Raw genomic sequence first — 27,039 nt, 5'->3', positions numbered from 1 at the left:
GCCTCTGTCTGTCTGTCTGTCTGTTTGTGTTTGTTTTTTTAAACGAAGGCTGCTTGGTAATAAACGGAGAAGCAGGGACCCCCCCCTACGGTGCCCGGCTGTCTGTCTGTCCTGTGCCCTGCTCCCTGGGGTTGGGGATAAGGGCACTGTGGGGCTAGGGGCAGCGTGGGACTGGGGACAATGGGTACCATGAGGCTGGGGGCACCTCAGGGATGGGGGCAAGGGTACCGTGGGGCTGGGGCCACCGTGGGAACAGGACTAGGGGCACCATGGGGATAAAAATGGGAGCACCACGGGGATGGGAATGGGAATACTGAGGGGCTGGGGGCACCATGGGCATGGAGATGGGGGCACGACAGGGCTGGGGATGTAGACATCAAGGGGCTGGGGGTGCCATAGGGAAGGAGATGGGGGCGTGGGGGCACTGAGGAGCTAGGGGCACTGTGGGGCTAAGGGCATGGCAGACATAGAACCAGGAGCAACATGGGGCTGTGGGCACCACAAGGTCGGAACCACCATGAGGTGCCAGCTGCCAGCTCAGGGCACTGGGGTGCTGGCACCTCGAGAACTGGGTGCTTTATTCACCAACCCCTCCCCACCCGCCCCGGCAAGTCCTGGCTTCAAGCTTGTTGCTCAGGCTCCAGCCACGTCTCCGGAGCCTGGCCCTGTGTCCTCTCCGCCGCGTGGCACCACCCTGCCGTCACCGGGCCCTGCCCTCGCTCTTGGGCAGCTTCACTGCCACCACCTCCTCCAGCTCGCTGCCACTGCTCTCTGCCCGCTCCTGGTAACCGAAGTCCACGCTACGAGAGGGAAGATCAGCGTCAGGGACCAGCACCCCCAGTGCCAGGGGGTGCCAAGGCCGTCGCCACCCCCCGTCGGCTGCTGTCACCTGTGCAAGGAGCAGTCTGAGCTGTCCACACCGCTGCCGCCCCCCTCGCTCTCTCCACTCTCCTCCTGCTTCAGCTGGGCTTGCAGCCGGGCTGCCAGCTTGGAGGGCAACCTGCGGGCACCCCCCTGGCCCTTTGCCACCTCCTGAATGCGTTGCCGTAGCAGCCGCCCTCGCTCCTGTCCCCGCAGCGTCCTCACAGCCCCCAGCCACAGCTCCATCGTCTCCTCATCGCTGGAGTCCCTGCGGGGATGCGGCAGGGGGGGGATGGGCTGCAGCCTCCCTCCCACCCTGCTGCAGCGCCCCCCGGGGGTTCTGGTGGGCTTCTTGCAACCCCTCCCCTGCTCACATCTCCTTGTCCTCGGTGTCGGGGTAGGTCAGGAGGCCCATGCAGACGGAGCAGATGTTTCTGAGGGTTTGGTGGCACTCGCTGCAATACAACCCTGGGCACAACGAGGCCGTGAGAGGGGTGGGAGATTCTTTGGGGGGGAAGGGTGGGTAAGGGGGAGGGGGAATGTCCCATATCTAAGCAGGGGTTCCTACCTTTGCATCCAGGTGTGAGGCACTTGATGAAGTCTGGCTGCTGTGCCACCCCACAGGCCAGGCACTTCTGCTGGATGCCCAAGAGCCAAGCGAGCCAGGCAAAGGCAGGCAGCCTGCAGGCACAGAGCTGATGCTCCATAGGGCAATGCCACCCTTGAGGGGACTCCCAGGGGTGGCATTGCCCTTTGACAAGGGTGCTTATGGGGTCTGGATGGCTCCAAGACCTTGGCTAGGAGCTTACCTGGAGAGGAGGAGGTGGAGGCGTGGGTTGGTCTTCCCGGTGTCGGCCACACGCCGCATGGCAGCTTGGTGCAGGGCATTTGCCAGCACTTCCCTCCGTGCCAGGATGGCAGTGTGGAGGTAGGATATGCGCTCCTAGCACGGGGAGGATGGGTGAGGGCAGGTGGCTGCTGAAGGGGTGTGGGGAGCTGGGCTGGAGGGGAAGCTTCTCACCTTCTCACGGCAAGGGTAGTAGGCAGCACACACCGCCCGGCGCAGCCGTGCCACGTACCCACCGAAGACAGTGATGAAGAGGCAGATGCCATAGAGGAGTCCTGGTGGGAAGAGCACAAGTCACAAAAGGTCAGTCCCACCCACCCCCCCTTAGCCTCCCACCCAGCCAGCACACAGAGGGTGCAGCACCCCCGGTCACCCATGGTGAGGTAGGTGCTGTAGTCCGGCTCCATGGGCTGGAGGAGGCAGCGCTGGGACAGCACCGAGATGTTGCCCTTCTGCAGCGTGTCGAAGGCAGAGACCAAGTCCCGGAAGATGTCGCTGGCATAACCTGTGCCACTGACACTTATGCCCAGCTCCACTGGCGCTGTGGGGCGAGCAGCTCAGTCCTGTGGCACCCGGCACCCCCAAAGCCCCAGCCTCCAGGCGGCAACAGCACCCAGGGGTCCTGCCCCGGCGCAGTGTGGGTGATCCTTACCTCTGGCCACGATCTCCCCCTGGAGGTGGTGCTGGACCAGATCCAGCAGCCAGAAGAGGCTGTAGTCAGCCATGACCACGCAGACCCCCAGCAGCAAGTGGCGCAGGACCCCCACCAGCTGCAGCCCGTAGAGGCGCCGCTCCCGCTGTGTCATCCACGGTGCGGCTGGGGACGCAGGGACACCGTGAGGCCGGCGGGACCAGACAGGGCCCTATGGGCTCCCTGGCGTGGGGCTGTACCAGGGGAACACCTTCCTTACGAGGAGAGCCTGAGGGAGCTGAGGGCTCTTTAGCTTGGAGAAGAGGAGACTAAGAGCTGACCTCATTCGTGTTTATAAATATATGAAGGGTGAGTGCCAAGAGGCTGGAGCCAGGCTCTGCTCGGCGGTGCCCAATGCCAGCACAAGGGGCAATGGTGGAAGGTGAGGCAGAGGAAGTTCCATGGAAAACATGAGGAAGAATTATTTCCCTGTGAGGATGACAGAGCCCTGGAGCAGGCTGCCCAGGGGGGTTGTGGAGTCTCCCTCCCTCTCTGGAGATATTCAAGACCTGCCTGGATGCGTTCCTGTGTGATCTGCTCTAGCTGATCCTGCTCTGGCAGGGGGGGGTTGGACTGGATGAGCTTTCGAGGTCCCTTCCAGCCCCTGACGTTGTGTGATGCCCCCCGGGCGCGGGGCTGACCTGGGGGGATGTAGCGGCGGTTCTCCCAGGCGGTCAGGGGCAGCACGGTGGCTCTGCCCTGCTGTGCCCGCCGCAGGTCCAGCGCCACGAACTGCCTGGTGATGTAGATGTTGTCGAAGGAGTCATCCTGCAGGTACTGGCGACGGTACCGCAGCGCCCTGGCGACACGTAGTGGGGGGATGCTGGGACGCTGGTCCCAGGAACCCCTTCCCCTTGTCCCCCTGGGAGGGGCCAGAGAGAGACCGCAGCCCACTCACTGGAGGTACATGTAGAGGACGGCAAGGAAGGAGAGGTGTGTGAAGAGCCCCAGGACCTCCCGGATGGGGTCCAGGAGCTCGCCCACATTCTCCATGATGTCCAAGGCCACCTCCCCCAGACTCTTGCTGGCGTTGAGCTGGACGTCAAAGTAGTGCACGGCTGAGATGTTGAACTCAAACTCTCGGCGGACCTTGTTCAGAGCTTCCTCCAGGGCTGTGGGGGTGACAAGGGAGTGCGTGATCCTAGGGGTTAGGGCGAGAGACGCGAGTGGGGGCAGAGGGAGGGGAGAGGGCGACCCCTGAGGCCCCCACGTGGCACCAAAATACTGACGGGCCGAGATGTTCTTCTTAAGGAAGGATTGGAGGTACTGCGGGATGACGCAGAAGAGGAGGGCAACTGTGGAAAGAGGGAGCCTGTGCCAGAACGGGGTCCCCCCGGCGGGCAGGGGTCTGCCGCCTTCCCGCAGACACACTCCAGAGAGGGGGCAGGGACCTGCATACGTTTGGCCAATCCACAGAGCGACCTGAAGGGGACGATGGTGTAGCAGAGGAAGGCGAAGAAGAAGAGGCTGCGGTCGCAGTTCTCCTTGGCGTCGTCGAAGAGGCGCAGGCAGCGCTGGTAGGGGCTGCCCAGCTCCTCGTTGCAGACGTCGGTCATGTTCAGCAGCCACGTCCAGACGTTGCCCAGGGCTCGCCCTGCGGGCGGAGAACGGGAACAAGGGACAGACTTGAAAGCAGGGTGCTGGAGGGTGCTGTGGGGGAAGGAGACTGGGGGAGGACCCCTCCCACACTCACCAACGTGGCTTACAGAGTCCATGATGGAGCGGAAGAACTTGCGGATGTGGTCGCTCACAGCCTTGGATTTCTGGGCGATGTGCTTGATTTCAGACAGGGCATCTGCAGAGAGGGAGGACCCCTGACCACCCCCCGATCACCCCCGCACCATCGCCTGCTGGGCAAGGGCAGCCTGGGGCTGGAGAGTGCACCCTGGGGAAGGCACCCTCCCAACCCTCCACCTCCCCCCACTCCCTGCTCTCACTCAGCAGCAGCTCCTGGGCAGGGACCGTCCCAAACCACCCCATCCCCCCACTCCCTGCTCTCACTCAGCAGCGGCTCCTGGGCAGCCTGCACTCTCTCGGCCGTCTGGTTGAGGGCGAGCTCGGCCCCGCACGACAGCGACTCGGCAGCCCGGGAGAAGTTGTGCAGGATGTTGGTGCAAGGGCCCTGCACGGCCATGCCCAGCACCAGCACCAGCATCAGCACCTTGCCCTCTCCTGTGTGGACAGCGTGGCCCTGGGGGCTCAGCTGGGACCCAGCATCTCCCCAGCAGCCTCCTCCCCAGCTCCCAGCACGGGGACCGATGGCTGCTTACTGGTGAAGATTTGGGGCAGCGACAGCAGCACAGTGGTCCGTGCTCTGCTGGAGAAGGCCATGCTGAGCCCCAGCCCTGCTCCCAGGCTGATGGTGGTGGCCAGGCAGTACCAGATGTTGTGGCCTTGCACCAGCAGCACCAGAGCACCATACAGGCTGGCCAGGACCAAGCCCAGCACGAAGCCACCAGCGCTGCGGGCCAGTTCCAGCGCCTGGCTCCCCTCCTCTGCCTGGCACAGCAGCCGCGGCAGCTTGTGCCCAGACTGGGCATTCAGTCCCTGCCCCGAGGCCAGCGCCATGCTTCGGGAGGAGGCTCTCTCAGCTCCAGCTGCTGTCCCGGGCCGCGGGTGCTGGGATACGGGGAGGGAGCAGGCGGTTCACAATGCGCCGTCTCCAGGGGAGCGTCCCACGGCGGGGGGTTCCCAGGGAGCATCCTGCTATTGCCAGGACGAGCCACGGAGCTAGCGATGGACCCTGGGCAAGAGCCCTCGGCTGCGACAGAGGCAGGCAGGAGGCAGAAACCACCCAACACGAGTGAGGTCCCCTCCCGCCCCACTCCTAGCCAGGGTTGCCCGTGGGTAGGGGCAGAGGCAGGGCTGAACGCTGCCCTCCCCGCCCAGCCCTGAAGCGTGTGGTGGTCTCGCTGCTGCCCGCCCCCTGCAGTCGCTTCCTCTGGAGCTCGCCGGATCAGCACCGTGCCAGCAAATTCTTCCTGGGCGCTGGTGTGGGGCTGCTCTTTGGCCTGGGTGAGTGTGTCACAGTGCTGGGCACGGCCCGGGGCCGGTGGCACTGGGGGCTCAGGGCACATCTGTGGCTGTTTCAGGGCTCTGCCAGCTCCTCATCATTCCCACGAACATGACCGACACGCACAAGGTGCAGCTCTCCTGTGGGCTGACCGGTGAGGAGGGGGCTGGAAGGGGGCTGGGTTGACAGAAGCTGTCGGGAGACCCCCTGGGGGTCTCGGAGGGACCGCGAGGACATCTCTCTGCTCCTTACAGGAGTGACTGCCTTGGGCTGGGCCACGTCCCCTCACTTTCGCTGTGCCAGCCTGCTTATGGCCCCCAAATTCCTGGGCAAGGAGGGTCGACTCTACGTCCTCTCCTTTGTCCTTGCTGCCATCTACAACGGTAGGGTCCTCCCCCACCATGGCCTCGCCCCTTGCCAGCAGGGTCCCAAAGGGCTGGTGAGGTCTGAGCCCCACCCGGCTGTCATGTAGGGCCTGTGACCAACATCTGGCACAACCTGGAGGAGGTGACTCGCTCCCTGGGCTGCATCGCAGAGCTGCAGGTCAACCACAGCCGCCAGCTCTGGCTGGTGTCGATGGCTCCAATGCTCAGGGTGATGGAGGACATGGAGGTGAGATCGGGGCGGGGGGGGAGGGTGAGGGGTCGAAGTGGGCAGCGAGGTGGGCCGGGAGGGGGCAGCAGGGCTGAGCCTCTGTCTGTGTTTCCCCACCCCTGGCAGCGGAGCGGGAAGACTCTGAACGCAGAGATGCAGAACATCTCCCGCGCCTTCGTGGGGCTGAACGAGGAGGTGGTCAGCAAGGCAGGGTACGACCTGCGCCAGAACCCGCACACAGACCCCCAGAGGGCCTCCAGCACCCAGGAGCTGTTCGAGAGGAAGACCAAACTGCGCTGTACCTGTGAGCAGGGAGGGCAGGGGGCTGGCGGCGCAGGGAGCGGGGGCATGGGGCATGGTGCTGGCAGCGTGTGGGCTGGCAGCTGCTGGCAAGGGGATGTGGCTGCCCGCGGGCCCCCACGCCAGCCTTGCAGGGCATCCTGGGTGGTGCTGGGTGTGGGCAGCTGAGAGCTGCTGGCACCTCCCCACCCCCCTCCCGCCCCTAGATCTGATCGAGCTGGGCATGCAGCGCTGCCGGGACTGGTTCAGTGAGAAGTACGAAGCCTGCATGGCAAAAGTGTTCATGCCTGTGCTCAGCCACTTCCTCTGCCTGCCCATGAAGTTCACTGCTCTCTGCCACATTGTCAAGGGTGGGTCCTGCTTGGCTCCCCCCGCCGCTCCTCGTCCTCTCTCACCGGGGGCAGCTCCAGCTCTGCTGCTCTGCAGCCTCAGGGTGGCACCGCAGCCTGTCCTGGCTCTCTTAGAACTGCCCTTCCCCCCTCCTCCCCCCCAGCCATGCACGTCTGGTGCTGGAACAACATCCCCGTGGAGGGCAACTTCGGGCAGATGTACGACATGGTGAACAAGTCTGTGGCCAGCCTCAGCCAGGAATTCAGCGCTAGGGTCGTCTACCAGGTGGGTGCCCGCCCCCTTGGCGCACAGGGCAGAGAGGGGAGGGCCGGATTCTGCCCGGTGCCACGGCCCTTTCGCCGCAGGAGAAGCACCAGGACATGCTGATAGGCATCAACGTGTCGGCAGCACAGCTGGTGGAGGATGTGACCTCCCAGCTGCAGCAGCACAGCTCCCGCATCAGCCAGACCATCTCCTTCCTGCGCCTGCTGCTCTCCTTCACCTTCATCCTCGTCTTCATCTCGTGAGCCTCGGGGTGGGGGGTGGGCAATGGGGGCAGCTCTGCGGCAGCCACAGGGTAAAGGGCTGGAGGCCTCCTTTGGTGACAAGATCCATGGGGGGAGGGGGGTTCGGGGGGTGGGCATGAAGACCTCCGGGGGCAGCAGCAGGGAGGTTGGGGCAGGTGGAGAGCCCTCCCAGCAGGTCCTGGGGGCAGTCTCTTGCTCCCTTGGACCTCCCCACTCTTGCCAGGGCTTTCTACTACACCAAGCAGTACTGCCAGGACATCTGCTTCGACAACCTCTACATCACTACCTACTTCTGCCAGATTGATGCCCGCCGCAGAAAGCAGGTGAGGGGTTGGGGACTCACAGAACTGTCAGGGCTGGAAGGGACCTCAAGGCTCATCCAGTTCCAACCCCCCCCCGCCATGGCCAGGGACACCTCACACCAGAGCAGGTTGCTCACAGCCACATCCAGCCTGGCCTTAAAAGCCTCCAGGGATGAGGCTTCCACCACCCCTCTGGACAACCTGTGCCAGTGTCTCACCACCCTCATGGGGAAGAACTTCTTCCTAACATCCAGTCTGAATCTCCCCACTTCTAGTTTTGCTCCATTCTCCCCAGCCCTGTCACTCCCTGACACCCTAAGAAGTCCCTCCCCAGCTTTCTTGTAGCCCCCTGCAGACACTGGAAGGCCACCAGAAGGTCTCCTGGGAGCCTTCTCCTCTCCAGCCTGCACAACCCCAACTCTCTCAGTCTGTCTCCATAGCAGAGCAGCTCCAGCCCTCTGCTCACCCTCGTGGCCCTTCTCTGGACATGCTCCAACACCTGCAGATCCTTCTTGGATCTCCAGGGGAGAGGGGGAGGGCAGTCCCCCACCCCCAGAAGGGGGTCTCAGGGAGCTGTGCTGAGCTGCCCTGCTCCTGCTGAGTGGAACTTACCCTCCCCAATTAATTCGGAGGAACTACCCCCAAAAGCAAATCGCTGAGAGCAGCCCGGTTCGGGATGGAAGCAAACGGAGCTCTATTTGAAAGCAAACGGAGCTGTATTTAAAAGCAAACTAAACTCTGTTTATGAGCAAACTAAACTCTAAAAAAAAAATCAAACTAAAATCTACGAAGCCGAAATGCAGTGGATCTGTACCAAAAAAATACCCAAGAGATGGAAAACAGAGACAGATGCAACACAGAAACTCATCAAGCCCCCCGCCCCCCGGGCGGGACCTGCTCGTTTCTTCCTCTCCTCCCTCCCTCCTTCCCATTCCCTCCCTCAGGAGTCAAAACAGAGATCCCGAAAAGAGAGAGGGAGAGAGAGAGGAAAGTTGCAAGCAGACAGGAGGAGAAAAGAGAGCAAGAACTCTTTATGGCTCTGCTCTGTATCGCCATTAGCAATCCAATGACTGCCTACAGACCTCGGCATTGTTTGCCTTCTGCTTCCGATGGGCATTTATGTTGCTTTCAGCCCTTCGCAGCCGGGGACCAGGCCTGAAGTTCCCCCCTTCAAACTCTCTAACCTCCCTCCCCTAGCGCAAGCGAACGCTGCTGCCCCTGCACCGCTCAGAGGTCTCTGCTGTGGTCTTCCCATGCCGCCTGGCCATGCAGCTGCCCGAGCTGCGGAACGTGGTAAGGGGCTGTGCTGGGTTGAGCAATTCACCTCGCCCCCGCGCCCCCTCCCCCAGCATTACATTGCCAGCCCAGCCCAATTGGTTGGGAGCCAACGAAGCTGCATTTGAAAGCAAAACTCTGACCCGCAAGGAATATACAGAAAGCAGACAATATTGACATCTATTTACAGGTGTCTGTAGCTTATAAACAGCACAAGAGCAGCCCCAGCCCACCCCCCCGGCCAAAACCCAGGGGAGCTGCTCCCTTCCCTGCTCCCCTCCTTGCCACCCCTGAACACAAAGGGGCAAGAGAAGAGCAAAGGATTGGGGTTTAGTACTTGAGCCAGCGGTGTGCCCAGGAGGCCAAGAGGGCCAAGGGCATCCTGGCCTGCATCAGGAACAGTGTGGCCAGCAGGAGCAGGGAGCTCATCCTGCCCTGTGCTCAGCACTGCTGAGGCCACACCTGGAGTCCTGTGTCCAGCTCTGGGCTCCTCAGTTCAGGAAAGAGGTTGAGCCGCTGGAAGGTGTCCAGAGAAGGGCAACAAAGCTGGGGAGGGGTTTGGGGCACAGCCCTGTGAGGAGAGGCTGAGGGAGCTGGGGTTGCTTAGCCTGGAGAAGAGGAGGCTCAGGGGAGACCTTCTTGTTCTCTACAACTTTTTACACCCAGTGGGGATTCATTCACATTCTACCACTTTCTGGTCAAGATCTGTGGAAAATTGGAAAGCCACAGCCTAAAACTATGACAGGGGCTGGCAGGGAGTTGGGGGAGGGAACAGGGGAAGAACTGGGGCTGGGGGTCAGGCTGTGACAGATCCTGCTCCTCACAGGTGCTGGAGCTGCTGGAGTGCATCCCACCCCTGCTGCTCCTCCTGCTCACCTGTGGCCTGGACCACACACTCTTCACCATGCTCAACGTCATCCAGAAGCACTCCTTTGTGGAGTACTCCTTCCACAGTGAGCCCCCCTCCCCCCAGCCCCCTGCAGCAGCCCCCACCCCACGGCCCCACTGTGCCCTGCAGCAATGTGAGGTGTCCAGAAAGAGTCCTAGACTGGGATGGGTTGGGAGTTCCAGTTCCAGCCCCCTGCCATGGGCAGGGACACCTCCCACCAGCCCAGTTGCTCAAGGCTGTTCCCCTACCCTCCACCCACATCCCCAGCCCGACAACCCCCTCCCGTGTGCTGCTGTCCCACAGGTAGCCACCACTTGGCTGTGCATGTGTCAGGCACATCCCTGATGGCTCAGCTCCTGCGGAGCACCATTGGGGCCTTCAACACCTCCTCCAGCACCCAGATGGAGACCTCCAACCTCGGTGAGCCCCTTCAGGAGACGGAATCCCTCCCTCCCCCAAGCTTTATGCCCTGCCTGTACCTGCCTACGAGAGGGGCCTGGGGTTGGGACAGGGATTTCCCCAGGTGGGCTCAGCGCTGTCACTCTGTCCCTAGCCTGCTTGCCACGGCCCCAGGGCATGACAAGGCAGCAGTATGTGAGCAGCTGCCTGCCCATGGCCATGCTGGTCCTGCTCTGCCTAGCCCAGGTCTATACCTACCGCCTGCGCCGCGCCATCGCCGCCTTCTACTTCCCCAAGGTGAGCGGCCGGCGGGGGCTTGGCCCGGCTCAGCCTGGCTCAAGGGGCTGGTTTGGGGGGTTCCCCTGGCCTCGCCCCCCTTCACCTTCCTTGCTGCTGCAGCGGGAGAAGAGCCGAGTGCTCTACTTCTACAACAAGCTGCTGCGGCAGCGCCAGCACTTCGTCCAGCGGCAGCGGCGGCGACTCGCCCGGAGGGCACGGCAGCCGCCAGCACCGGTGAGGATGTGGAGCTGGGGCAGGGATGTTGGGCTGGGGACATCGCCCCATCCCAATCCCAGGTCTGTTCCCCTCCGTGGTAGCCGCTGAGCCCCAGAGGGCTCCGTCCCCGCCTCCCCACTGCAGGGCAGATCGGCGCTGGAGTGGTGCTGCCAGCGGTGGCCTCGCCTGCGCCGCTGGATGCGGCGGAGGTGCACAGTGTGTGAGGCAGCGGAGACCCCCCGGGACCGGCTGTGCCCCGTACCCACCTGCCAGGCTCGGTTCTGTGGGCCGTGCTGGAAGGAGGCAGGTGGCATCTGCCTGGTTTGCACCCCCGGGCGCTGCAGCCTCTCCCAGGACAGCAGCGAGGAGGACATCAGTTACGTGGCCTGAGGGAGCCCCCTCCGCCCCCCACCATAAAGGCTGTGACCCCCCCCAAACTCGTGCGTGGCTTGAAGTGGGGTCCGTGGGGTGCATTGTTTGGGATGGGGGTCTCTGGTGCACAGAGAGGTGAAAGGAGACGCGAGGGTGATGAGGGTGGGGGACTGGAGGGTCTTTCCTGTATGGGATGGTGAACAGAAGGGTCTCTGAATTATGGGTTGGGGCAAGCAGGGGTCTTGATAGGGGTAATGGAGCTGGGGAGGGGTCTCCACGGAAGGAGGTAGTGAGAAGAGTGGCTGCAGGTGGGGGGCTCTGGTGCAAAGCAGGAGTGTCTGGTGCCTGGGGAAATGAGGGTGAAGGCCTCCACTGGAGGGGATAATGCAAGCAGGGGTCTCCAGAGCACGGGATGGGGAAGCTGGGGGTCCCCAGCGTGCTGGGTGCTGAAGGCGGAGGGGGTCTCCGGAGCTGGGATGGGCAAGGAGAAGATCTCTGCTGTACTCAGTGCTGACCGCCGGGGACTCCGGAGCACAGGATGGAGGAGCCGGGGGTCCTGCTCCACGCTCTCGGGGAAGGGAGGGGGTCTCCGGGGCAGCGCACCGGGCAGGGAAAGCCGGTTCCCGGCGCACACGGAACAGCCCCCGAAGCGCGGCCGTCCCGGTTCCCCAGCTCCCCGGCGCCGGGCGGGGCGGGGCGGCAGAGCCGGGCGGGGGCCGGGCAGGAAGTTCCTCCTCCCGGGCCGGGTCGGACCGGGCGGCGGCGGCAGTGGCGGCGGGGCCATGCGCGGCGGGAGCGCCGGGGGGTCAGCTCGGGAGCCGCCTGCCCGGGGCCGCTGGGCCCCGCTCGGGCTGCGGGAGGGCGATGGGGCCGCGGGCGCGGCGGCTGCTCCTCGCCGCGGCGCTGCTGCTCGCCGCCAGTACCGGAGTCAGCTGGAGCGGAGCAGGTGAGCGGGGACGGTGGGAGTGTCCCGGGAGGGTCGTCGATCCCCCAGCCCGGGGAGGTTCCGCTCCTCGCCGCTGTTCGGGACATGGCAAAGGGACCCTCGGAGACCGGGGAGGGGTGGGGGGAGCCGTGCAGCTCGTCTGTGAATCGGGACCAGGGACGGGACCGGGCATCACAGCCCCGCGGGGATGCTCGGTGTGCCCCGGGGAGCGCGGCCGGGTCCAGGTGGACGAGGGGAGGACTGCGGGGGCGTGGGGGGGCTCTGAGTCAGCCGGGCCGGGCCTCCCAGCCCTGCCCCGGTCCCCGCACTGGGCAGCTGACGCAAGGCCTGACAGGGGACCCCGGGGAGTCCATCCCGAGGCGGGACCGAGCGCTCCCCTTGTCCCTCACCCACCGCGGGGGTCACCTCCGAGCATCCCCCCACCCCTACTCAGCCCTGTGTGCTGCGTCCGGGAAATGCGTCCGGGGGCACACCGGGAGCTACCGGGGTGAGCGGGGGAGATCTCGGTCCTGCTCCCCCCGCCCCCCAAGAACCCCAGACCCTGGCCCTGGGGTGCTGCGCTGTGACAGGTGGCCGTGGGGACAAGAATGTGACAGGGGGCTAGGAGACAAGGGGCACCGGGGTGTGCTGGGGTGGCCGGAGGGGGTCTGGGGTGTGCTGGGGTGTCCGTGGGGGACGGGGGTGTGACAAAGCTGTGACAGCAGCTCTGTGCCCCGTGCAGGTGACAGCTCCCCACAGCACCACGCAGAACTGGGACACTCCTGGCAGGTGACCCCGCAGGTCCTGCAGGGTGACCACACACTCAGCCTGGCACAGGTGACTCAGGTGAGTTCCTGCCCGTGCCCCTGGGGTGCCTGTGCCACGTAAGGGCTTGTGACAGTAGGCTGGGGGCTGCCTACCCCCCCCCCCCCCTTCCCTTGCCCCCTTCGAAACCTGGCACCCAGGTCCCCTGGCCCAAATCCCTGGAGGGGGCGAGCAGCCAGAGCTTCTGAGGAAGGGGCCCCAGCAAACCCCCCACCCACTTCCCCACCTTTCCTGATGCCAGGAGCTCGCTGGCTGTGCCAGGGGCACCCACCCTGCTCCCGGCTGGCGGAAGGGCCCGGCTGCTCCGCGGCTGCTCCGCGGCTGTTGGGAGTCTCTCCGACGTTTCCGCCGCGCTGCACCGGGCAGGAAGCGCAAGGGGCAGCTTGGGGGTGGGGGAGCCAGGCTCTGTCCAACCCCCTCCCCTCCCCTTTCCCGGCACAATGAGCTGGAGGGAGGGACGCTTCCTGCGGGGTGTGAGGGTGGGGGGGTGGGGTGGGCAGGGGGATCCCTTCCGCCCCCTCCCTCCCTCCGGGCACGCGCCAGGGCCAGGCGGGTCTCCTGACACCCTCCGGGGGGGGGGTGGGGGGTGTCATGGTCTCGCAGAGGGTGAGTGGAGACGGGAGGGGAGCCGCAGCTTGGCACAGGGTTGGGTACCCTGGGGCGGGGGGGCCTCCTGTAACTGCTGCCTGTGGCAGGGGGGGTTCCCCAGCCAGCTGCGGGTGCTGCTGGAGCTGGAGGGGACGCAGCTGGTGCTGGAGCTGGAGCAAAACTGGTGAGTCGCTGGCTGGGGCAGAGCCGGGTGGGAGTGGGGGGTGGGGGGGTGTCCCAGGACTCCTGTGTCCACGAATGGTGCACGCAAGATGGGGGTCCCATGGGCTCCGTCTCCATCTCCACGGTGCTCAAGGGGTGGGGGGCTGGGGCTGGGGGGGCTGGGGGAACCCTCTCTCCATCTCTGGTGCACAGGGAGAGGGGGGTCCCTTGCTCCCCTTCTCTCCCCATGGCTGCCGTGGGGGTGACAAATGCCTCTGGCAGGGAGCTGGTGCTGGGCACCGGGGCACTGCTCTACTATCTGCCCAACGGCACGAGGGTGACGCAGGAGGCCAGCAAGCAGGTAGGTGCCAGGCGTGTGGTGCCCTCAGTGGTGTCCCTGAGCTGACCCCGGTAAGGGGCTGCCTCCTGAAGCCCCTTCTCTGCCTCAGGAGCACTGCTGCTACCGGGGGACGGTGCAGGGCTTTCCGAGCTCCTGGGCCAGCCTCTGCGCCTGCGCCGGACTCAGGTGAGCCTCTGGCTTTGGCAGTGCCTGGCACTCAGGTGAGCCTCTGGCTTTGGCAGTGCCTGGCACTCAGGTGAGCCTCTGGCTTTGGCAGTGCCTGGCACTGGCTGCCACCACGCCGCTGATGCCTCCTCTCCCTTTTCCCAGTGGCCATATTTGGCTGTCAGAGACCAGGAGCTATGGGCTGGAGCCAGATGCCAGCGGCCCCCCAGGGCAGCACATCGCCTACCAGCCGCGGGAGGTCTGGTTGGCACCACGGGCCTGTGGGCAGGGCCCCCCAGGGCCCCCCGTGGCAGAGGAGACAGAGCTGCCTTGGCCACAGAGGGTAGGTCACCCATGGGTCTTGTCCCACGGGGGAGGTTCCCCTTGCCCACTCCCTGACCCCCTCTCTCCCTCAGGGCAAGCGGGCACTGGCAGAGCAGAGGTTCGTGGAGCTGGTGATGGTGGTGGACCACGCTGCGGTGAGTGCTGGGCAGGTGTGCCAGCTGCAGGGGCTGCCCAGCTCCCCTGCCAGCCCCCTTGACACTCCTCCCTGTGCCCCCCAGGCCCAGAATTACCCTGACCTGCATCGCGTCCGCACCCGGACCCTGGAAATTGCCAACCAGGTGGATGCGGTGAGTCGCTGCCCGGACCTGCTGGGCACCATCCGTGCCAGCTTGGCTGTGTCCTCACTGCCACGGTCCCAGGAGTCTCTAATGCCATCCCCCGTGCCCCTCCCCAGTTCTTCCAGCCGCTGGGAGTGCGGGTGGCCTTGCTGGCAGTGGAGGTGTGGAGCGAGGCAGACCTCTTCCCGGTGGGTGGCAGTGCCAGGGCTACGCTGGAGCGGTTCCTGCGCTGGCGCCAGGAGGAGCTGCTGCCCAGGCTGCCCCATGACAATGCCCAGCTCCTCACGTGAGTGGGGTACAGGATGGGGGACAGGGGATGAGGTGTGCAGGCAGCCCCTCCCCACACCCTGACCCTGGCACCTCTGTCTTGCCAGGGGTGTCCGCTTCGATGACGTCCTAGTGGGGATGTCCACCCAAGCCTCCATGTGCTCCTCCAACCGCTCCGGGGCAGTCAGCATGGTCAGTGCCCCCTGTGGTGCCCCCTGTGCCCCTGCTGCTTGCCTGCCCTGACCCTCCCTGTCCCACAGGACCACTCGATCAGCGTCCTGGTCGTCGCCTCCACCGTGGCACATCAGCTGGGGCACAACCTGGGCATGCGGCACGACGGTGCCAGGCGCTCCTGCGACTGCAGCGACCTCCGGCAGGACCGCGGCTGCATCATGGCATCGCCCACGGGGTGAGGGCAGAGGCGGGGCTCTGGGGAGGGGGAGGGCTGGGGGGCTGAGCCTCCCCCTCCTTCTCACCTCACCGACCCCTTGCTGGCTCCTCAGGCTGACTCCCGGCTTGAGCTTCAGCAACTGCAGCCAGCAGGACCTGGAGCGCAGCCTGCGCCAGGGGCTGGGCTGGTGCCTCTCCAACGTGCCCGCGCCCCGGAGCCTGGCAGGGACCCCCCGCTGCGGGAACCACTTCCTGGAGCCAGGAGAGGGCTGTGACTGTGGCCTCAGCATGGTACGGGGCGGGGGAGGGGGCGGGAGGGTCTGGGTGGGCTGGGGCTCCCCGCAGCAGCCAAACCATTGGGCCTGGGGCTGCCTGTGCCGTGGCTCTGTGCCAGGGGTGCCATGTCCCAGACCCGCCTGGGTGCCAGCCGCTCACCACTGCCTCTCTGCTGGAAGGAGTGCACCGATCCCTGCTGCAACAGCAGCAGCTGCCAGCTGATGCCCGGCGCCCAGTGCACCGCGGGGGACGCCTGCTGCCAGGACTGCCAGGTGTGTGGGGATGGGCAGCTGGCAGTGCTGGCACCGCAGCCGCTGCCCGGGGGTAGGTCGTCTTTCGGGGGGGTGGGGGGCGCTCTCCACTCATCTGCCTGTGCCCCCCCTGCAGCTGCGCCCCGCCGGGCACCGCTGCCGGGACCCCCTGGGCGAGTGTGACCTGCCCGAGTTCTGCGATGGGCTCTCGCCCCTGTGCCCACCTGACAGCTTCCTGCAGGACGGGCAGCCCTGTGCCAGCGGGCAGGCCCTCTGCTACGGCGGCGCCTGTGCCACCTACGAAGGGCAGTGCCAGCAGCTGCTGGGGCCAGGTACGGCAGGGCCAGGGCTGGGGCTGGGGGGCTGGGGAGGGGGTGCTGAGCTTTGCTGCTCCCCTGCTGCAGGTGCTGGCCCTGTCTCCAGCTCCTGCATGGCATCGCTGAACGGGCACGGGGATGAGCGTGGGCACTGCGGGCAGCTCCCCAATGGCTCCTACGTTGCCTGCACCCAGCAGTGAGTGCTGCCACTTCCCCCTTGCCATCCTCCCTGTGCCCTCTGCCCCCTGCTCCTGACCTCCTCTCTGTCTCTGCAGGGACGCTGGCTGCGGGATGCTGCAGTGCCAACGTGCCAATGCACGTGGGTACACGCCAGAAGGGTCCTGCCAAGGGACCCCTCTGCCCTGGGACAAGGATGTGAGTGATGCATCTATGGTGTTGCCTGGCACCGCCTGTGGCCCTGGCAAGGTGAGTGGCAGGGCAGCAGGAAAGAGGGCAGGGGCCTTGCCCACTGCTGACACCCTGTGCCCTACAGGTGTGCCTCCAGCACCGGTGCCAGGATGTCTCTGCCCTGGGTGACCAGCAGTGCCACAGCAAATGCCACGGGCATGGGGTGAGTACAAGGCCGAGGGGTGGGGGCTGGCGGTGGGCACCTGCCAGGCGGTGCTGAGGCTCCGTGTCACCCACTCAGGTGTGCAACAACCACGGGCACTGCCACTGTGAGCAGGGCTGGGCACCCCCGACCTGCGAGAGCCCTGGCGCGGGGGGCAGCCAGGACAGCGGCCCTGCTGCCCTGGAGCGAGGTGAGGGCAGAGGCAGGAGGGAGGCTGCCAGTGCCAGGCAGAGAATGGGGCTTTGTGTGGCTGGCACTGCCAGAGCTGGCATGGGGTGCAGCAAGGGGGAGGAGCCCTGATGCCTCTCTCTCCGCAGCGGGCAGCGCCCTGCCCACCGCCTTGCTGCTGAGTGCCCTGCTGGGGCTGGCCCTGGTGCTGGGGCTGGGCTGTGCCCGCCGGGCTGGGCTGCACAAACGCCTCTGCCAGCTCAGCAAGAGGACCTCCTGCCAGTACAGGTAACCAAGCTGGTGGTGGACGGGTGGCACACACACCTCTGTGTGTGCATGTGTGTGCCCTGGCAGTGCCCAGAGCTGCCTGCATGTGGGCACACCGGTGCAGGGTGGGTAATCTGGGCACGCACCTGTGCCATGGCAGTGCCCGTGGCTGCCTACTGCATGTGTGCATCACCTGTGCCCTGGCAGTGCCCAGAGCTGCCTGCATGTGGGCACACCGGTGCAGGGTGGGTAAGGGGGACACACACCTGTGCCCTGGCAGTGCCTGTGGCTGCCTGCTGCATGTGTGCATCACCTGTGTCCTGGCAGTGCCCAGAGCTGCCTGCATGTGGGCACACCGGTGCAGGGTGGGCAAGCTGGGCACACACCTGTGCCAGTGCACAGGTGCCCTGTGGAGGCTGCCCAGGCACTATGCTGCATGCCCACATCCCCCAGCAGGTGCCAGTCTGTGTGTGTGCCTGTGTGCATCTTCCCCCAGCATAGGCAGCAGCCCCTGGCATGCCACCCCACGTGCCCCTATGCCACCCCGGACCCTCCCCGCTGCTGGCCGCCCCCCTGCAGCCCCCCCAAGGCTGAGCCCCCAACTCTTCTCCCCACAGCGCTGAGCCCCAGGTGCCATTCCTGGGTCCAGAACCCCCAGACGGCCGGAGAGGGTAACGTCACAGCTGGCACCTGGGCACCGTGGGGCTGTCCCTCAGCCATCCTGCTTCGCAAGGCCTCCTGGTGCTGCGCTCTTCCCCTGGCAGTGCCCCCGTGGGGTGTAGGGCAGCCCTGGGCTTGCAGGGTGTTGCCTCTCCTGGTGCCCAGGGGTTCGTTTCTCTTGGCTTCCGCTGGTGCCGGTGTGGTTCGGTTGCTGCCCCTGGGGTTCCTTTGCCTGCCTGCAGCAGACTTGGGGGGGGCCTGATCCTGCCTCTTCTCTGCAGGATCTCCCAACCGGAGCCCAGGTCGGGCAGCCAGGGCCCCCCCGAGCGGCCCCGGCCCCCGCAGTGGCGCCAGGCCACGGAGCTGCAGCCCATGCACCGCAGCAAGGTGAGAGCCAGGGGGAGCAGGCGGCTGGGGTGGGGGGAGGGGGCTGCTGGCGCTGCTGTCGCCTCGGTAACTGCCGGTGGTTGCCGTGGGGACCGCGGTTCGGTCTGGTTGGTGCTGAGGAGGCATCCCTGGGCACCAGCTCCCAGCCTCCCTGCCTGCTGGGGCTGGGTGGTTCGACTCCGTGGCACCACCTCGGGCCAGGAGCAGCCTGGCACAGCCCTGGGCCACGCCGCTTTGGTGCCCAGCGCGGGCCATGCATCTCCAGGATGGGTGCCAGGCCGGGGGCTGCAGCGGCCATCCGGGCCGGGGGTGCTGGCACAGGGCTGAGTCCTGGAGCTGCCTGCGGCTGGGGGGGGTCTGTGCTTGGCGGCGGGAGGGGGGTCTCCGCATGCTGCACGGCTTGCCCCCGCTGCGGGGCTGCATGGCTGCCTGCCCCCTCTCCCTCTCTCTGCAGCCGGCTGCCCTCAGCTCAGCCCGGCCCGACCCACCCTGCCGGCCCCTCCCGCCGGACCCTGCTCCCAAGGTAACGCCCGGCCCGGGGTGGGGGTCCCGGGCAGCACCTCTCCGGCCCCTGCTGCATGTCTGGCTGCGCACCAGCTCCCGGGGACCTGTGGGCTGTGGCCTCTGTGGCACATCTCCCCGTGCCCAGTGCCAGCTGGCACTGCCGAGGGGGAAAGCCCTGCCCCCCCCCCCCCCGGCCTCCCTAAAAGCCTCCTGCCTGGGGGGAGGTTCGTCCCTGTGGCCACTGGTCCCCCCCTGCCCCTTGCTGTCTTGGCTGTCCCGCAGCTGTCTCACTGTCCCTGCTCTCTCTGCCCAGGCTGCCCCCCCGGACAGGCCGCCCCCCCCCACACGCCCGCTGCCCGCGGACCCCATGGTGCCAGGCACTCAGGTAATGGCATCAGAGCGGCGGCACCGGCGTGTGGGGCAGGAGAGTGTGAGCCTGGGCATGGGAGATGGTTTGAGCCCACCCTGAACGCATCGAGGGGGGAGGGGGGGGGGGGTTCGACCCGGAGCGGAGCTCTGACCCCCCCCAGTTCCCCTGCAGCCCCCAGGTCTGGCCAAGCCTCCCCCACCCCAGCGGCCGCTGCCCTTGCACCCCCTGGGACCTTCGCAGAGCCACAGCGAGACCCCCCCTGGACACTCCTACGTCACGGTGATCCCCTCCAGGTGAGCAGGGCCAGGCCTGAAGGGGTCCAGAACAGTGTACCAGCATGGGGGGTGGGGTGCCAGGTGGAGGGGGGCAACGTGGCAGCAGAGTTGGGGTGCTGGGGGGAGGGGAGGTGTCCTCTGTGCGCAGAGCCAGGGCCCAGGGTGGGAGAGCCGAGTGCAAGGCTGTGTGGGGGCAAAGAGAGCTCCCAGCAGGCACAGGGATCCCGAGCAGGGCAGCCGAGGCTGCAGGGGAGCCTGAGCGCGGCGCTGCGAGCCGGCCCCGGCCCCATCCCTGCCCTCCTCTCCCTCCGCAGGCCGCCGCCGCCGCCGCCCGAGGAGGCCCCGCGGGAGGCCTGAGCCGCGGGCCCGGCGCCGCCGCCGCAGCCGTCTTGCAGCCGCGGGCCGGTCCCCCGCCGCCCGCTTGTACAGCGTCAATAAAAGGGCTGTGAGCTGCCTTGGTGCTGCCTCCGCCGGAGCAGGGCACCGGGACCGGCGTCGTGATGCGGGGCAGGGGCGGAATCGCGCAGGCCGCGGAACTACAGCTCCCAGCATCCCCTGCGGCCCCCCCCCGCCCCGAGTCCTGGCTGGTGGCAGGAAGTGGCTCTGTCCCTTCTTGCGCCCCCTGGCGGGGGCTCTGCGCCACGCCACCGCTTGGGGAGCGAGGAAGGGAGGGCGGGGGGGGGGGAACCTCCCGTGGAGCCACGTGGGCATGGGCACGTGCGGGACCCGGCCCGTGGGCACGGGAGTGGGCGCGGGCGGGAGGGGACCGGGACCGGGACCGGGGCAGGGGCAGGGGCGGAGATGCGTGGCGGTGGGAAAGGGACAGACATCTGTGTGTGAGGGATCGTGGGCAGGGGACATACGGGGGGGTGTGAGGGCACGTGGGCACGGGCAGGGACAGTGACACGGACATGCGTGTGCGGGGACACAGACATACGTGTGTGTGCAGGTGACATGGACAAGGGTAGGGACACGCATGTGCGAGGTGGCCTGGGTGGACACTGGAATGTGTCAGGGGACAGGGACGTGGACAGGAGTGGGAGCTCACGTGGGCAGGAGTACATGTATGTGCAGGAGGTGCCACATATGTGTGTCACGCGTGTGCAGGGCGGTGTGCAGGGCGGTGTGCAGGGACGTGAGGTGTGTGCGCAGGAGGTGACATGGCCACGGACACGTGTGTGCAAGAACAGCCATGTACACGGACATGTGTGTGCAGGAGCCGCCCCACGCGTGCCACACACGTGCAGGAGTCTCCACACATGTGCACACGCGTGTGCAGGAGCTGCCACCTGTGCACGGGCCGGCACTGCCCCTCCCGGTTCCGCTGGCCCTGGCCGGTACCGGTGGGCGGTGGGTCCTGGTGTACGCCCAGGGGTGTGGTGGGCACGGGGACCACCCGGTGCTGCTAGTCCCGCGTGTCCGGGCCGTGCCGGGCAGTGCCGGTGCCTGCCGATGTCCACGGTACCCAGGCGGGGCCGAGTTGGGGTGGGGCTACCGGGAGGGTTTCGGCTCGGTGCCGGGGGTGCCGGATTGGGGGCGGGGCTGCCGGTTCCGGTGCTGGTGGATGTCGAATGTACCGGTCCAGGTGCTCGGGGGTGCGTGGGGGGTGTTCCGAGGTGCCGTTCCCAGTCCCGCGTGGGTTCTGGGGTGCCGGTGTCGGTATTGGGGCCGCCCCCCAAGGGTTAATGGCACTCGGGGAAGTTGCCGGGCGGCGGCGCAGCGCGGATTGGCCCGAAGTTGGCGGGGCGGGCCGGGCCGTGCCGAGCCCCGCCGGGCCGGGCCGCCTCCGCCGCTGCCGCCGCCGCCCCCCGCCGCCCCCCGCCCCGGCGGAGCCATGCGCCCCGCGCCGCTGCTCGGGCTCCTGCTCTGGGCATCGCTGCTCCGGGCGACGCCGCCGCCGGTGCGCGAAACCCGCCACGGCATCCACTGGAACAGCAGCAACCCCAGGTACCGCCGCCTCCCCCGCCGGCCCCGCCGCCTTTGTGCGCCCCGGGCCCCGCCGAGCCCCGGGCCCGCGCCGCCGGGACGAACGGAGCGGGGCGGGGCGGCCGGGCAGTGGGTTCCCGGGCGGGGCGGGGCTGGCGGGCACCGAGCCACGGGCAGCCCTGGTGCTACCGGGCCCCCCCCACCCGGGTGATACCGAGCCGGTGAGTACCTCCCCTGTGGTTCCGGGCCACCGGGTGCCTCTGGGGGATACCGAGCCGGTGAGTACCCACAAGTGGTACCGAGCCAGCAGGCATCCCCGGCGGTACCGAGCCCCCGGTGGCAGTGAGCAGGTGAGGATCCCCGGTGGCACCAAGCCACTGGGCACCCCTGGGCGTTCCCCAGCTGGTGAGGTCTGATGGTGCAGAGCACTCAGCAGTGCTGAGCCATTGGGCATCCCCGGTGGCACCACGCCCCACGGGGTACCAAGCCACTGGGCATCCCCAGTGGCACCACACCCCAGGGGGTTCCAAGCCACTGGGCATCCCCAGCAGCACCACACCCCAAGGTGTACCAAGCCATTGGGCATCCCCAGTGGCACCACACCCCAGGGGGTACCAAGCCACTGGGCATCCCCAGTGGTACCATGCCCCAAGGGGTACCAAGCCCCTGGGCATCCCCAGTGGCACAAAGCCACCGTGTGCTTTGTGGTCCTGAGCCCTGCGTGGTGCTGTGCGGGTGGGCAGCCCCAGAGGCACCAAGCTTTAGGAGGCACCAAGCCAATGGGCACTCCCAATGGTGCCAAGTCCCCGATGGTACCAACCTGCTCTGAGCCTCGGTGGCCTTGGTGGTACTGAGCTTTCAGCATCCTCAAGTGGCATTAAGGCCTGGGTACCCTTGCTGGGCTTGGGGCTGGTGGGCAGCCTTGTAGTACCAAGCCCAGGTGGCATCAAGCTGGTGGGTGGCACTGCCTGGGTCGCTGCTTCCCATGGCAGATGCCCTGCTGGTAAGGACCACTGGGCACAGCTCAGCCCCTGCCTGGCCAGGGCAGCTGCCCACAGTCTCTGCCAATCATCGTTGGGTTGGGGGCTGGCCCCAGCCCCTCTCCTGGTTTCCTCCATTTTAGGTATTTCCCAGCTCTGGGCAGCTCCTGCTCTGGTGGGAGTGGGGAGCAGGGTCGGGGGGAGCTGTGCTGGGGGTCTGAGGTCTCTGCTCTTCCTCAAGGGTCTCATGCCCTGGGCCCACAGACCGGGACTGGGACAGGTGGGCACACACCGGCAGGCTGGGGGGCACCAGCACTGTATTACTCCCCATGAGAGTGGGGAGCTGTGGATGAGCACCGTGGGAAGCCACCACCCGTGGGTGCCCCGGAAAGGGAGGGCTGCGTTCTGCCCTCTGCAGGGTCAAGACAGGGCCCCCGTCCCTGGCAGCCCTCAGCCGTGCCCAGGCTCGCCCTGGCCAGCGTCGCCCAGTGGGATGCGCTGAGTCAGCCGGAGCCTGTGCCTGGTCCTGTTCTCAGAGAGCCCCCAGCCTGGGTGGGGGGCGGTTGGGGCCCGTGCCCCTCCTGGCTTATAGAGCTGCTGGCACCAAGATGAACGCAGCAGCCTCTGCCACAGCTGCCAGGACTCTGCATGGGGTGCGCAGGGGCTGTGCCCACGTCAGGGCAGGAGGATGGGGCTGGAACCGGCCAAGGTCTTACCACCGGCCCCTTCCCCAGCGGGCCAGGGTGACCCTGCCAAGCCAGGTGCTAGCTTGGCAGTCCCAGCCCTGCCACGCCGCTGCCAGCGAGGCCAGGGCGCTGCCGGGCTGGTATGTGCCCAGGCCGTGGCAGGATCCGGCCGGTTGGCAGACGTGGGCGCAGGGCGGAGGTCGCTGCCCTGCCAGGGCTGGGGAGGGGGGAGCAGGGCTGCTGCTGCACCCAGCATGTACACACGTGTGTGTGTGCATGTGTGTGTGTGCATGTGTGTGTGTGCACACGTGTGTGCATGTGTGTGCACAAGTGTGTTTGCATGCAAGTGTGCCTGCACTCGTGCGTGGTTTCCTGCGTGTTTTCCTCTCTGTGTTTGCACATGTGTGTGTCTGCACTCGTGTGTGGTTTCCCGTGTGTGTTTGCACACGTGTGTGTTTGCACATGTGTGTGTTTGCACACGTGTGTGCCCGCAGAGGTGCCAACTCCACCCCAGCCTGGCCGCACGCTCTGTTCGCACAGCCATGAGCTGACTCCGTTGCCTGCCCTTGCAGGTCCCCAGGCTGGGCCCCCTCCCCCTGCCCCCACGGCCAGCAGAGCTCCCTGTGCCCCCTGCCCTCCCCAGCCGCCCCCCCGCCAGCATATGCCGGTGCAGGAGGCGGCGTGCAGGAAGTACCCCCACGGGGGTGTCGATGCCAATCAGCGCCAGGGCGGTGAGGAGGGCGCCTGGGGTCGGGGGGCTTTGTGCCCCGACCGGCGTCGCTCGGACCCGCCCCGGCCCCAGCGGCAGAGCTCATTCAGCTCCAGCGGTCTGCAGCTAATCCATGCTGATGCCTCCCGGTGTGGAGCGGGCGGGAGCCTGGCAGCTGTTTTGGCAGCATCTTGGCTCTGTCCTAGCGCAGGGCAGCGGGGGGGGGGGTTAGGGAGGTGGGGGGTGTTGTCCCTCCTGGGGGCACCGCGGCACTCGTGGTGGTGCCAGCTCTACAGCTTGCCCTGCCCGGCAGGTTCCTGCGGGACAACTACGCCATCCAGGTGGCCATCAATGACTACCTGGACATCTACTGCCCCCACTACGAGGGCACCGTGCCCGCCGGCCGGGTAGAGACCTTCACCCTCTTCATGGTGGACCAGGCGGGCTACAGAGGCTGCTACGAGACCCCAGGTGCCTTCAAGCGCTGGGAGTGCAACCGGCCCTGGGCACCCTTCGGTCCCATCCGCTTCTCGGAGAAGATCCAACGCTTCACTCCCTTCCCCCTGGGCTTCGAGTTCCAGCCGGGGGAGACCTACTACTACTACTGTGAGTCCCCCACCCACCCCCCGGAGCGGGGCTGCGGTCAGCCAGGGTCAGCTGGGGGGGCAGCTGGTGTGAGGTCCCACCAGGAATCATGTTTGGGGCACATGGGAAGCTGCAGCGAGGGTCTGGGCAGAGCTGGGATGAGGATGTGGGGAAGGGTCCAGCCCCAACAGGGCTCTGGATGGAGCGGAGGTTGGGGTGGGCTGGGAGGTCTGGATGCAGCCAGAGTGGAGGTGCCTGGGAGGGAGGGTTTGGATGCACGCAGGGACTGGGGTACATGAGGGAGTGTTGGGGTGCATGGAGGGGTTGGGGTGCACTGAGAATTTGGGTGCAGCTGGGGTTGGGGTGTTTGGGGGTGTCTGGCCTCATCAGGGCTCTTCATGCAAGCAGAGTTGGGGTGAGCAGGGTGGTCTGGGTGCACTTGGGGTCGGGATGGTTGGGGTGCATGGGAGGGGAGGGTCCAGCTGCACCCGGGGATCCGGATGCAACAAAGATTGGGGTGCACGGGGGAGGGTCGGGGGAGCCTGGGTGCCCCGAGGTGGGGACGCGGGCGGTGCCGACCCCTTAGCCCGCCGGGAGGGGGAGCCCCAAGCCCGGCGCTGCTCCCACCCGGCCGTCGCGGGAGGGGGGTCCCGGCCGTCGGGGGTCTGTGGCGGGGGGAAGCCGCTGATGAGTTCCGCATCTGCCCAGCTGTCCCCAGCCCCGAGAGCGCCGGGCGCTGCCTGAAGCTGCGCGTCTCCGTCTGCTGCAGAGGCACGAGTGAGTCCAGCTCGGGGGTGGCTGTGCCCCGAGGGTCTGGGGTTCCCCATCGCCTGCCAGTGGGGCTGCCTGGTTCCCGCTGGGAGTACCGGGGCCTCGGGGGCGACATCGTGTGCCCCGGAGGAACTGGTCGCTGACACTCTCGGGGTTTGTTTCAGCACCGGAGGCGGCGACAGAGGTTCCCAATTCGCAGCCCCACGGGCGTGGGGGGTCAGAGGGTGAGTATGGGGTTGGCAGGGGGGTTGGGAGGAAGCCCAGGAGATGGCTCAGCTTGACCTCTGCTCCTACCCTGGCAGATGCAGTGCCCGCCCGGGGCATCGTGGCCCCGCTGCAGCCCCACACCCTGTGCCTGGTACTCATGCTCCTGGCCCTGCTCTGGATCTGACCCTCGGCGCTGCCCACGGCAGGGACGCAGACTCCTCTGCCCTGCTGCCCACTGCCAGACTCTTCATCCACTGCCATCCCCCTGCCACAAGCCTGTGGGGCAGCCCTGGGCCATGACTCACCCACCAGACCTCCTCAAAGCTGAGCTGGGGCCAGGAGCTCTGGGCTGGAAGGTGAGGGGGAGGTGGATGAGGGGCTCTGTTGTGCTCGGTGCTTCTAGGGGCTGGTGCCCCTTGCCGTGCCACATCATCCCCTGATGGGGCTCTCTCCCTCTCAGGTACCTCGCTTCCCTCTGGCATCACCAGGCACGGGTCCCGCTGGCTGCTCTGCCCTGGCACTGGGCACCCCACAGCTCAGCAGACGCCTGCGCTGCCCCAGGGCTATCGCCTCATCTAGTGCCTTCCCCCATGGAATCCCCACCCCGGGGGGCCGGGGACCCTCCCCCCCAGGCCCTGGAGCAGGGCTGCCGGATGGAGGCAGGCGCCTGGCCCCTCCGCTGCCTTGTCCTCCGGCGAGGACACACCGATCTGTCTTCTGGGAAGACGCTCCTACGGTTTGGTTTTAACCCCTGGTAGTGACTGAGCCGAGCAATACAGTGTTTGCAAGATCACTGCGCCCTTGGGCTGTGCAGCCCCCACCCCTGGCCTCGCGCTGCCCCCATTCCCCCTCCCGCCTGCGCCCACCCACCCCCAGTCCCCCTCCCGCCTGTGCCCACCCACCCCCAGTCCCCTCCTGCCTTTGCTCACCTGCCCTAAATCCCCTTCCCCGCAGGGATGCTGGGGTGCTCGCCCTCCCAGCCCCCCCCCAGGGGTCCCTGTGCCTCCCTTCCCAACCTTTAAGGCCGGGGGGGGTTTAATTGCAGCGATTTGATACTGAGACCTCAGCTCATGTCACAGGGAGAGCTTTAATTACAGCCGAGCTGCCCGCAATTAGCACCTGACAGTAAGACCCAGGGCCGGCCGCTGGCGCCTGGGATGGGCCCGTGGTGAAGGGGAGGGGGGGGACGGGGGGCTGTTGGGGGTGGGTGGCTCAGCCAGAGCCCCCAGCTGGGCACCATAGTTCTTCTCTCACTGCCCTTGGGCTGCCCGTGGGGCAGCGATGCTCCACCCTGGTGCATACCCCCCGAGGATGCACCACGATGCGGGGGGTGGGGTGGGGGAGTGGGTGCAGGGGGGGCACAGCTGGGGTTTCACCCTCGTGCCAGTGCGGTACCCAGGCTGCTGCCAGGGCCGATCCCATGGCACAACCAGGTCCCTGCTGGGGTCACAGCCGTGGGACAGAGCTGCAGCATCGTGCCCCGGGCTCGCCCCCCGGGTGGGAGGGCTGTGGGAGGTTTGTTCGTCCCCCCTCTCACCCCAGGGTGCAGCGCCCCCCCACCCCCACTCCCCTCCTCATGGGGGGCCCAGCTGGGGCTGAGTTCGCCATGGGGCCAGCAGCAGCCAAGCCCCCACAGCCCCCTCCCCTCCCAGGCGTTGCCGGCTGCCTGCCGCAGTGGTGCTGGGCACGTCAGACAGGTTTTATGGCTTCTCGGGAGAAGCTGCTTGGCAAGAGGCTGAGCAAAAAGCATCGACCGCGCCCCTCCCCCCCCGCGCTGCTGCCTGCCCTTCCCCCGCTGCACCCCGCACCCCCTCCGCTCACGGGCAGGGGCACCCCAGACCACGGTGGGCAGTGGGACCTGGCCCCACCGTGGGGCCCGCAATGGGACCCAGAGACTGCCTGGTATGCGTGGGGGGACATGCCCTGTGCGACACCCCCTCCCCCCCGTT

General features: G+C 66.9%; 4 protein-coding genes across 4 annotated transcripts; 3 read left to right on the top strand and 1 right to left on the bottom strand.

Annotated features, from left to right (window-relative positions):
• Positions 1-655: 655 nt before the first annotated feature.
• On the bottom strand, positions 656-4,967 carry DCST2 (DC-STAMP domain containing 2). Its single transcript, XM_054179133.1, has 15 exons — positions 4,670-4,967; positions 4,401-4,571; positions 4,093-4,194; positions 3,799-3,993; positions 3,629-3,694; positions 3,298-3,511; positions 3,041-3,198; positions 2,361-2,525; positions 2,082-2,249; positions 1,883-1,983; positions 1,671-1,804; positions 1,430-1,542; positions 1,236-1,329; positions 890-1,129; positions 656-800 (listed from the first exon to the last, which is right to left on the bottom strand). The coding sequence occupies exons 1-15, from the start codon at positions 4,965-4,967 to the stop codon at positions 701-703; spliced, it is 2,319 nt and encodes a 772-aa protein (XP_054035108.1). The 3' UTR covers positions 656-700.
• A 168-nt stretch (positions 4,968-5,135) lies between these two features.
• On the top strand, positions 5,136-10,913 carry DCST1 (DC-STAMP domain containing 1). Its single transcript, XM_054179132.1, has 15 exons — positions 5,136-5,202; positions 5,289-5,414; positions 5,667-5,795; positions 5,885-6,024; positions 6,133-6,310; positions 6,513-6,656; positions 6,800-6,921; positions 7,002-7,159; positions 7,387-7,486; positions 8,663-8,758; positions 9,567-9,693; positions 9,933-10,049; positions 10,183-10,325; positions 10,428-10,541; positions 10,668-10,913. The coding sequence occupies exons 1-15, from the start codon at positions 5,136-5,138 to the stop codon at positions 10,911-10,913; spliced, it is 2,007 nt and encodes a 668-aa protein (XP_054035107.1).
• A 729-nt stretch (positions 10,914-11,642) lies between these two features.
• On the top strand, positions 11,643-19,613 carry ADAM15 (ADAM metallopeptidase domain 15). The gene is made up of 25 exons (XM_054179170.1): positions 11,643-11,841; positions 12,563-12,666; positions 13,341-13,417; positions 13,678-13,756; positions 13,845-13,921; positions 14,066-14,243; positions 14,317-14,379; positions 14,464-14,532; positions 14,640-14,809; positions 14,898-14,982; positions 15,051-15,199; positions 15,294-15,471; positions 15,636-15,728; positions 15,844-16,039; positions 16,112-16,220; positions 16,300-16,450; positions 16,518-16,595; positions 16,674-16,785; positions 16,913-17,051; positions 17,648-17,701; positions 17,972-18,077; positions 18,532-18,600; positions 18,895-18,966; positions 19,123-19,244; positions 19,541-19,613. Exons 1-25 carry the CDS (start codon positions 11,760-11,762, stop codon positions 19,581-19,583), a joined length of 2,655 nt encoding a protein of 884 aa, XP_054035145.1. The 5' UTR covers positions 11,643-11,759; the 3' UTR covers positions 19,584-19,613.
• A 1,432-nt stretch (positions 19,614-21,045) lies between these two features.
• EFNA4 (ephrin A4) lies at positions 21,046-25,925 on the top strand. The gene is made up of 6 exons (XM_054179148.1): positions 21,046-21,173; positions 23,841-24,133; positions 24,821-24,889; positions 25,048-25,107; positions 25,186-25,446; positions 25,551-25,925. Exons 1-5 carry the CDS (start codon positions 21,061-21,063, stop codon positions 25,272-25,274), a joined length of 624 nt encoding a protein of 207 aa, XP_054035123.1. The 5' UTR covers positions 21,046-21,060; the 3' UTR covers positions 25,275-25,446; positions 25,551-25,925.
• Positions 25,926-27,039: the final 1,114 nt, after the last annotated feature.

Source organism: Dryobates pubescens (assembly GCF_014839835.1).
Source record: "Dryobates pubescens isolate bDryPub1 chromosome 41 unlocalized genomic scaffold, bDryPub1.pri SUPER_41_unloc_1, whole genome shotgun sequence".
Lineage (NCBI taxonomy): Eukaryota > Metazoa > Chordata > Aves > Piciformes > Picidae > Dryobates > Dryobates pubescens.
Note: the sequence above shows the minus strand (reverse complement) of the source record. Positions and strands in the feature narration are given on the sequence as shown.

Excerpts from the sequence above, each read along its gene's own strand:
- EFNA4 (XM_054179148.1), top strand. The coding sequence starts at position 21,061 with ATGCGCCCCGCGCCGCTGCTCGGGCTCCTGCTCTGGGCATCGCTGCTC. Across the intron at positions 24,890-25,047 it reads CGTCTGCTGCAGAGGCACGA|CACCGGAGGCGGCGACAGAG; the intron begins GTGAGTCCAGCT and ends GGTTTGTTTCAG. Across the intron at positions 25,108-25,185 it reads CGGGCGTGGGGGGTCAGAGG|ATGCAGTGCCCGCCCGGGGC; the intron begins GTGAGTATGGGG and ends CTACCCTGGCAG.
- DCST1 (XM_054179132.1), top strand. The coding sequence starts at position 5,136 with ATGGACCCTGGGCAAGAGCCCTCGGCTGCGACAGAGGCAGGCAGGAGG. Across the intron at positions 5,415-5,666 it reads GGGGCTGCTCTTTGGCCTGG|GAGTGACTGCCTTGGGCTGG; the intron begins GTGAGTGTGTCA and ends TGCTCCTTACAG. Across the intron at positions 10,326-10,427 it reads CCGCCTTCTACTTCCCCAAG|CGGGAGAAGAGCCGAGTGCT; the intron begins GTGAGCGGCCGG and ends TTGCTGCTGCAG.
- ADAM15 (XM_054179170.1), top strand. The coding sequence starts at position 11,760 with ATGGGGCCGCGGGCGCGGCGGCTGCTCCTCGCCGCGGCGCTGCTGCTC. Across the intron at positions 16,221-16,299 it reads TACGTTGCCTGCACCCAGCA|GGACGCTGGCTGCGGGATGC; the intron begins GTGAGTGCTGCC and ends CTGTCTCTGCAG. Across the intron at positions 16,451-16,517 it reads CCGCCTGTGGCCCTGGCAAG|GTGTGCCTCCAGCACCGGTG; the intron begins GTGAGTGGCAGG and ends TGTGCCCTACAG.
- DCST2 (XM_054179133.1), bottom strand. The coding sequence starts at position 4,967 with ATGGCGCTGGCCTCGGGGCAGGGACTGAATGCCCAGTCTGGGCACAAG. Across the intron at positions 3,512-3,628 it reads TAAGAAGAACATCTCGGCCC|CCCTGGAGGAAGCTCTGAAC; the intron begins GTCAGTATTTTG and ends TCACCCCCACAG. Across the intron at positions 3,199-3,297 it reads GTCCTCTACATGTACCTCCA|GGCGCTGCGGTACCGTCGCC; the intron begins GTGAGTGGGCTG and ends ACGTGTCGCCAG.